Source organism: Vigna angularis, chromosome 10 (assembly GCF_016808095.1).
Source record: "Vigna angularis cultivar LongXiaoDou No.4 chromosome 10, ASM1680809v1, whole genome shotgun sequence".
In the NCBI taxonomy this organism is placed as follows: Eukaryota; Viridiplantae; Streptophyta; class Magnoliopsida; order Fabales; family Fabaceae; genus Vigna; species Vigna angularis.
In genome coordinates, this window is record NC_068979.1 from 5913257 (window position 1) to 5922975 (window position 9719).

General features: G+C 31.4%; 2 protein-coding genes and 1 non-coding gene across 3 annotated transcripts; 1 reads left to right on the plus strand and 2 right to left on the minus strand.

The window, feature by feature from the left end:
- Nucleotides 1–3: 3 nt before the first annotated feature.
- Nucleotides 4–75, minus strand: TRNAW-CCA (transfer RNA tryptophan (anticodon CCA)). The gene has a single exon. It is a non-coding gene; the product is annotated as a tRNA-Trp (tRNA).
- A 72-nt stretch (nt 76–147) lies between these two features.
- Nucleotides 148–1349, minus strand: LOC108335417 (reticulon-like protein B13). Its single transcript, XM_017571432.2, has 4 exons — nt 1197–1349; nt 914–1112; nt 504–715; nt 148–420 (listed from the first exon to the last, which is right to left on the minus strand). The coding sequence occupies exons 1-4, from the start codon at nt 1252–1254 to the stop codon at nt 251–253; spliced, it is 639 nt and encodes a 212-aa protein (XP_017426921.2). The 5' UTR covers nt 1255–1349; the 3' UTR covers nt 148–250.
- Nucleotides 1350–5647: 4298 nt separating this feature from the next.
- Nucleotides 5648–8705, plus strand: LOC108335831 (L-ascorbate oxidase homolog). The gene is made up of 9 exons (XM_017572005.2): nt 5648–5801; nt 5949–6100; nt 6186–6295; nt 6554–6824; nt 6938–7034; nt 7145–7496; nt 7587–7952; nt 8070–8148; nt 8270–8705. Exons 2-9 carry the CDS (start codon nt 5957–5959, stop codon nt 8471–8473), a joined length of 1623 nt encoding a protein of 540 aa, XP_017427494.1. The 5' UTR covers nt 5648–5801; nt 5949–5956; the 3' UTR covers nt 8474–8705.
- Nucleotides 8706–9719: the final 1014 nt, after the last annotated feature.

The window sequence follows — 9719 nt, forward strand, 5'->3', positions numbered from 1 at the left end:
ATTTGAACCCGACGTGAATCGAACACGCAACCTTCTGATCTGGAGTCAGACGCGCTACCATTGCGCCACGGATCCACACTTGAGAACATTTCAGCATAGTGAATATAAGATACATTTTAAAGCGTATAAAATGGACAATCCATAAGATTACCAAAGTCCAACAGAAACAACTATTATTATTTATATTCATTCATTAATACAGCATAACCATGCAGATTATTCATATACCAAGTTCCCAACTACAAAGCTATCACTCTGTCTTCTTCTCCTTGGATATTCTGCTTTTAATCTTATGAATGGTCTTCTCATCAATAATCTCATAACATCTCTTGTATTTCTCCTTTAACCACTCCCCAAATCTCTTGATCTTGTCCTCGTTCTTCACATAAGTTAATGGAATTGCCATTCCCACTAATACACCTGCACATCAAATCAAAATTATAAACAAACAGAGAGCTTGATCGAGTGTGAAAAAAACAACGCAAAACAACTTTACCACGTACCGATATAAACTACTGTAAGCAGGTCCATGCAGCTTCCCAAATAAGACAGTGACAAGAATCCAGCCACAACCCCCAGAAATACTGGCCACTCTTTCCTTACACTCACAAGGACCAACCACCTTATTATCTTTTCAAACCATGCTCGAACTTCGTTTGCTATTCTTCTAGTTGTTTCTTCACTCAACTCCAACCTCAACAAGTTTGGTCGTTCCCTAAATTTCACAGAAAAAACTGTTACATGCACTAGGTATATAGGTATTTCATGTAATCAAGTTGTGTAACAATTAGTTGATGATTGTGCAGTGATTTTGCATCCCCATCATAATAATCTAGTTGCTATATGTAAGTAATGAAGAAGAATGTGAGAAGAGAATTTTGTATCAGATAAAAAGCAAGAGAAGGGTTCTTACTTGCCCAAAAGTCTAAGCATATTGGCATAAAGGAATGTTGAAGCAACAACGAGTATGGCAACCCATGAGATGACAGTGAGGAAGTTGAACTCAAATACTTCCATCAACACCCATGCTGCTGTTGCCACTACAATAACGATTGCATTTAGTTTCTTTCTTCTCCACAGAACTACATCCTTCACTACACCATCGTCAACATCTACACCACATAATTAAAGCACAAAGTTGAGTCTAAAGGATCGATCTTTAATGTAAAGATTATGAAGCATATGATGAAATATACCTGAGGAGTAAGAGGGGTTGGTCAAAGGTTTTGTTTCTTGTTTTGCTTCTGCAGACATGATGAGGAAGATTGTGATGAAATGAAGATGATGTTCAGGGTAGGTTCAAAGCCACAAGATTGCTTCAAATAGTGGTGTTTAATGGAGGTGAAGTTGTTTGGCTAAAAGGGTACTTCTGTGTGACTTACACGTGTAAGATTCTGAGGAGACGTGGAACCATCGAAGCATTCGTGGCACCTTCATATTACCTTTTTGCATTTTGTAGCTAACGGTGCCGTTTTGGTTAAACTGGTGGAGATAAGCACAAGGAGAAAGTTAACAAATAAAGCCGGCTAAAATATTTACACCAACGGTGAGATGAACGATAAACCATGCTAAAAAGAAGAACACTGGTTAAATTTGAGTAACCGATTATACTGTAATTCATACAAAAAAATGAAAGAAAAAGTCTCACAATAATTAGTCACACGTCTTTTAATGTTGGTTTATACACAATAAAAATCCTCTACTTTCCATAAACAATACATACAAAAATCAAGAATCATAAAGTAAAAGTATTCCAATCTTACAAATTTAATTACGAATATTAATGTTTAAAAAGATATTAGAATCCGTGAGTCCACTCAACCAATCCATCATTTTGGTCTAGGTTAAAAAAATTTAAAATTCGATATAAATTAATTTTGAATTTAGATTATTAAAAATTTGACTCATTCGAGTTAAATATACAGTAAACTGGGTTGTTGAGTTGACTTATTAATTCATCTCATTATTATTTTATGTTTCAATATTATTAGTTTAACACTATTTTTATTATATTGTACACAAAAATAAAAAATAAGATGTTTTAATATTTTAATTTTATAAATAGATAAATGACATAAAAATTATCAATGTTTATTTGTTTTGATTTTTATGTTTGATTTTATATTATATTTGAAGTTTAAGATGATTTTATATTTTATTTTTTTATTTTGAATTCTTTATAAAATTTAATATCATTTTGTAACAAAATTTATTTACATTTAAATAAAAGAAAATAATATTTTTAACTAAAAAATATTGTGATTAAGTAAATCATTTTAATTCATTAATTCGTGATAGTTAAATTAAGTTTAATTTGTTTTCGATTCCTTAATAAGTGAGAAATTGAGTTAACTTGTTAAATGACTAAATGTGATGAATTAGGTTGATTCAGGTAGAATAGTCATTTTTACAACACAAACAAATATTTATAAATTTTCATTTGTATTTCTATTAATATAATTGGTCATATATTAATTAATTACTGATATGTGGAGATAAAGAGATATAAATAAAAAAGAATAAAAAGATTAACTATTTTTAAATAAAGATTAAAAGTTTAAAACAATTATTGGTTTAGTATGGAACAATTTTCATTAATATCACAATAAATAATATATGTACTTATATTATCAGTTACCTATTCTCACTCAAATGTAAGAAAAATAATTTACGATAGTAAAAAAAACTAGTCAGTATAATTTAATTTAATCAATTACTTATAAAAGTAACGTGTTTTTCTTGATCTGTCTTTTTACTTAAACTTTGATTACAAATAAAAAATTAAAAATAAAATTTCAATTAAATAAAAATATTTTTACGATAATTCGATTAAACCGAACTAAGGTTATCTTTTTACGAAAGAATCCTTACAGGATTTACTGCAAGAAATAGGAAAAATGAATAAGCATGCATGATGGTGGGTCTATGTAAAAGATGATTTTAAGTAGCTACATATGCTCCACTTTTATATGTTTAACCCATCACATGCTAAATCATATTTTTCTAATGTTAAATAAGAAACATTTAATTAATTTTTCTATACTTTGAATGCATGATATATGTTTTTCTAATATTTAAATATAATGGGATATGTAATTGTTTTATTTTTATTTCAAAGAAAAGTTGTAGTTGAGACTGTATATGTGTTGTAGACATGTATGTAGTCGTGAATGTGTTTGAATTTATACATGATGAAAATCTAAATGTCAGCCAACCAGTGGTGGATTTTCGAGAGTCAAGCCAACCAACCCAATCAAAATCACAATTTGAAAGTGATGGATTAAATAACCTTTAAAAAGATATCTTGAGTAAGAGTTTATTTAATGTAATGCAAGATTTTTAAAGCAACTTAGTCAAAAGAAGCAAACGATGAATAACATAAATAATATTAAGGCATGTGTTGGTAAGATAGATAAACCTCCCTAGATAAAGGGCAAGTATTCCTTTTTTTTATTAAGAAAGTTAAGAGCATACTTATTTTAGGACAAATGAATATATTAGCTATTTCTCCCTATTTCAAAACTCAAAAAATTAAATAAGTAACCAAGATTTTTTATTTTGAAACTACCATTAAGGATGCTAGTGATGCTCGTGATGTAATTAATAACATGATGTAATTAGTAACATGCATGTTATGACCGGTAGATTATATTTTCAAGGTAAAGTAGCATAATAGTAATGTTGTTACCATTGTTTTTAGTAAATATAGAATAATCACATTATGTTTGTTTGAAATCGTGAGAGATAAGAAAACAGAACAATTTGTGGTAGAGAGATTTGTAAAAAATATAAATTTTATTTTCCCCTGATGCAGTAATCCCCAGTGGCAATTGCACGTACACTTCTTGATTAAAGTCATCATGTAACAAGATATTATTTACAATTACCTTAAGTGCCAATTCTTTGCGGATAACAAAACTTTTGTTTTCGAACATTAACTTTAATATTTTTACAAATACTCTTATCGAAATCAAGGAAAAACAAAATCCAAGAGATAACATTAACTTAGTGGGTACCTCTAAAAACATATTTATTTATTCTATAAAACTTGTCAAATCAAATAATACGGTATAACTTACTTTGGTCATTTGTGTTTAATGTTGTTTAGTGGAAATATTTCTTTAATTTCATTCATTTAAATAATATATTTCGATTTTAGCTTTAATCAAGACACAAAATAAACGTTCTTATTATATTTTCAACTCTATAAAAACAGTAGAAACCATCATATCATATATGTACAGAGAGATCTTGAATACGTATAAAATGAAAAAATATGTCTCCTAACATATTTCAATCTGAATATTGGGAATTACTTTTTGTTTGAAGTAGTTTATAGATTTTTATTTTTTAATTTAATTTAAAAATATTAAACACTCTATATTATCTTTAGAAATAACTAGTCAAAAACCTTTAAGAAACAAAGTTTTATAAAGATTTAATATATTTCAGAACTATTATTTTTTGTAAAAAAATTACTGTTCTTAAAGAAATGTAAAAGTGATAAAAAAGGGTGGAAAATCTTTCGCCCTGAGGGGAGTGGTAGGTGGATCTGCAGACAGGGAGAAGGTAAAAGGAGGTTTTGATGAGATGGTTGGGGCAATAGTTCATAAGTTTGATTGAAGTGTTACCAGCCTCTTGTTTCGTTCTTCAACTCACAATGGATAAACACACTCGCGAACATGCTATGTCTCTCTTCAATTTTTTATTTTATTTTTTTTGTCCAGGCCAGCAGAATTAAATATGTAATATTATGAATCATTCCTCGTTTTTCTTCATTTTTCTTACTCTTGTTTCCGTTTCGGACTTCTTTTTTTCAAATTTTTTATTTAAAATTCAAGTGGCTAAACATATTATCATTATGTCGCATTAAAGGTATCTGTACCCTTTACCAACTCCACATGGACGCGTAGTTTGATATATTTATTAAATATAAATATAAATTTATCTTCGCCAACCCATACCAAACAAAAATCAAAATATTGTATCTTGTCGGTGCTACTTTTACATCAACAGTATATAGCGAAATACGAATATCATAATTATGAAGAGGTAAATTTTTACATTTGTAAAACAAATAAACAATACATTATAGGAATACAATAATCATGAAAAAGTAATTTTTTATATTTGTAAAAAAAAGTAAAATATAAAAAGTAATATTAAATGAATGTAAAAAAAAATTGTGTATCAAAGTATTGGAGAATTCACAGTAGTTAAGTGACGGAAACTTTCTTTTTGGTTAAGATTATAGAATTTTTTTAAAACCGCGTAGATTACCTTAAATTGTGTTCTTTGCGCGAGGACAAATTAACTTTTCCACATCATAATATAATTTGTTCGACGTTACCACCTTAAAGAAATGTCACCTTAAAGGTCCGAATTTTGACGAGGGTTCAAAGTTCAAACGGAACAATGAAGAAAAAGCAACCCAACCGTTTACGAGTGAAAAACCACAACAGGAAATAAGAGAGGAAGAAGGAAAGTTCCACTTTTTAATAATGGGGTCAATATACACAGAAGATAATTTCTAGGAGGCGTGGTATTTTCATTTTCTTTGGCCGTAAGGAACTAGTAACTAACGCGAAAACGCGTTAACCGCGCCGAAAATGAATGATGAATTTGCAACCTTATTAAACAAACAAAATAATGACTTTATTATTAAAATAACACTGGATTAGCTACTTCAATCATGTTTTGGTACTGTTTAGTGTAATTTTAGTATATATGAAGGCGGCACAGAGCATAGTGGGTGTAAGTTAGTTTTGGGAGTGTCACTCTTCCTGCAGAATCCAGATCTGGTACTTTTCACATTGCTTCCTTTCGTAGAAACTCAAGGATCGTGTATCATTTTGAGTTTCTAGTTCCAAGCTTTCTTTTTTATTTTCTCTTCAGTGATACTGAACTGTTAAGTAGTGACGGTGTGTTTCTTTTCTTGTCATTTTCAGTACACAACATGGGAAGCGCCACTTTGCTACATTTGCTATGCCTTGTCATTGCTTTAGTAAATGTGTCCCTTGTGCAAGCTGAAGATGCATATAAGTTTTACACATGGACGGTGACTTATGGAAATCTTTCTCCACTGGGTAGTCCCCAGCAGGTGGATAACCAATCTGTTTTTCTTGGATCTGAGATATTTTTGGAACTTTGGTTCTGACCCTTTTGGTGCTTACATATTTTTTAAGGTTATTCTTATCAATGGCCAGTTTCCTGGGCCTAGACTTGACTTGATAACTAATGACAATGTTATTCTCAACCTTATCAACAAGCTGGACGAGCCATTTTTACTCACTTGGTATGGTTCTAGGCTCCATTTGCTTCACTCATATTTGAAGCTCTTTGGTCCTTTCCTTTGTGTTATGTTATGCGGGGCTCTTACTGTTTAGGTTCCACAAATATGGCTGTAAAGCTTCCATTTTTTTGCAGCAATAGCTTTCTAAACTTTGTGAAAGTCACATTCTCCTAATTTTGATTATATTCTGTGTGTTGACAGTATATCTTAAGAATTTTAGAACTATAACGAACATGGCTTAACATTGTTGTCATACAACAGGAATGGTATAAAACAAAGGAAAAATTCATGGCAAGATGGAGTTTTGGGAACCAACTGCCCCGTTCCTCCGAACTCAAATTACACATACAAGTTTCAGACCAAGGATCAGATTGGCACATACACATACTTTCCATCAACTCAACTGCATAAAGCAGCTGGAGGGTTTGGAGGACTTAATGTTTATCACAGATCTGTTATCCCAATCCCTTATTCAAACCCCGATGGAGATTTTACTTTACTCATTGGTGATTGGTACAAGAACAACCACAAGGTAAATAACATCTTTCTTACTCTTTCTCATAATCATTCTGTTTCCAAAATATTCTTCATACTCAACAGTTTCCTGTCAAGTTATCTTCATCTATTTTGTCTTCTTATTTGCAGACACTAAGGCAAACTTTGGATTCTGGAAAATCAATTGGACTTCCCGATGGCCTCCTCATTAATGGCCAGCCTCATTCTACCTTCACTGGCAACCAGGGTAAGCTCGTGGTCTTTAAAGGGTATAGTTCAAATATGCGCCAAGTTTAAGCCATACACGCAGCTCTGTAAAAATTTCTTTTGCCAACAGTAGTTGTACTTTTCTTTCAGGAAAAACCTACATGTTTAGGATCTCAAATGTAGGCTTGTCAACATCAATTAACTTCAGAATCCAGGGTCATTCACTAAAACTTGTTGAAGTTGAAGGATCACACACTGTTCAGAACACATACGATTCACTTGATGTGCATGTTGGTCAATCAGTTTCTCTGTTAGTAACCTTGAATCAGCCTCCAAAGGACTACTACATTGTTGCCTCAACAAGATTTACCGAGACACCTCTCACCACAACTGCAGTACTACACTACTCAAATTCTTATTCCTCTGCATTAGGACCTGTGCCTCCTGCCCCCGTTGATAAATATGATTTTGACTGGTCCATGAAACAAGCTAGAACCTACAGGTCTGTTCTCTAAAAAATAATCAAAAAAATCCTGTTTTTCTTCGATTTATTTATAAATTTTAATCAGTTTTGAATTAATTATTCCTGCAGGTGGAATCTGACTGCAAATGCTGCTAGGCCTAACCCCCAAGGGTCATTCCATTATGGGTTGATTACTCCTACAAAAGTGATTAAATTGGCCAATTCAGCACCTTTGATCAATGGAAAGCTCCGTTATGCCGTTAACAGTGTCTCTTATCTTAACCCTGACACCCCTCTCAAGCTTGCTGATTACTTCAACATTCCCGGAATCTTCAGTGTGAATTTACTCCAAAACACTCCCTCTAGTGGTCCAGGTTACATAGGCACCTCGGTGTTGCCAACTTCTCTTCATGATTTTATTGAGATTATATTCCAGAACAACGAAAACACCATCCAGTCTTGGCATCTTGATGGTTATGACTTTTGGGTCATTGGGTATGCCAGTTTCCTTGAAATATAAGTTTTGTGTCTAACTATCAATGTTTTCACTTGTAGAAGCAATTTAGAATTAGCTTAAGAAAGTTTTAATGACGTTTATTGCCACAATTGCAGTTATGGTCTCGGCCAGTGGACAGATGCCAGTAGAAAAACCTATAATCTAGTGGATGCGCTGACCAGGCACACTGCACAGGTACTAAACAAGAACGTACCTTATCCTTGTGTTGAGATATCTTCAGAAGAAAGCACTTAAACCCTTATATTAGATCTTTGTTTCTGACATGCATACCTTTTTGTGGTTCAAATGAATGTAGGTGTATCCAAAATCCTGGACTGCCATATTGGTGTCTTTGGACAACCAAGGTATGTGGAATTTGAGGTCTGCAATATGGGAAAGGCAATATCTTGGGCAGCAGTTCTACCTAAGGGTGTGGAATGCACAGCGCAGCCTTGCTAATGAATATGACATTCCCAATAATGTTCTACTTTGCGGCAAAGCTGTTGGACATCATCCTTAGTATATATATATATACACATACATACATATCCAACTATCTTCGTCCTATTTATTCCTGTATTTTCTAGTCATGAGGGTTTGACTACCATTACAATTCTTTTTCCAGGCACAATTCAATTTCGCCAAGATTTCAACAGTCTTGCTTACATTTTGAGAAAAAGTATTGTATTGATTTTTAATTGCTATTAATGTGTTAACAATTGATGGAATCTTTACATGTTTCTGGGTGTTCAGTATTGCGGTAATTCTTCCAGAACACACACACACACATATATATATATATATATAGCAAGAACCTTAATACTGGCTTCAGTTTCAAGTTTTAATCATTTTGTAAACCAATTCTTGTTTTCTGGCCTGAGTTTTCACATTCAGTTTTTATCTTTGGTTTTTTAAAATTACTACGAATTGAACCTGAAACAAGTGAGTAAATTACTACATTTCCCCTCAGGTAAGAAAATATATATTATAATATTAAAGAGGAAATTGTACTTAATTTTTCCTGTAAAAATTCATATAAATGAAATTAAGAAAATGTATAAATGTCTATAAGGAAATAAATACATATTGTAAAAGCTATAAAAATTAAAATAAGTCTTGTATTTGTAACAAAAATAATAAATATAATGCTACCATTTCTTTAAAAATATCTCAATTGAATAAATACTAGAAGTATGAAAAATATCACATTATTTCATTAATCCTATAAAGAACATGAGTCTATGCACTTCAAGCATTAAAAAATATTATGATAGCCAAATTTTACTATATTAGATTTTAGTTTTGGAAATTAGTTTCTTCTTGTAATATTTAAAGACATACTTATATGGAGTTCATAATAATGATAATCTTAACAACTGATAATAATATTACAATTAATGACTTTGTTAATATCTTAAAAGTAGTAAAGATGATAATTGAGAAGTTGATATTAATAGTAATAAAAAGGACAGTAAGAATGGGAATTGTAATGGTGAGGATAAAATTGATATAACTATGATAAGAATAGTTAATAGGAAAGATAATAAAAAAAAGCATTTGTAAAACGAAAAATCATGCAGATATCTTTGTTATTTTGTTAAAAATTAATATAAAAATATTCTGAAATTGAGTAAAGGCCATTTCAATTCCATTTTACCTTTTGGATTCTGGGCCACTGTATGAAGCTGGTTGAAACAGTGGTGCTACTTCTTGCTTTTCTTTTTTCTTCTTCCTGCACCTCCATAAGCAACAATATCCCATTTCAC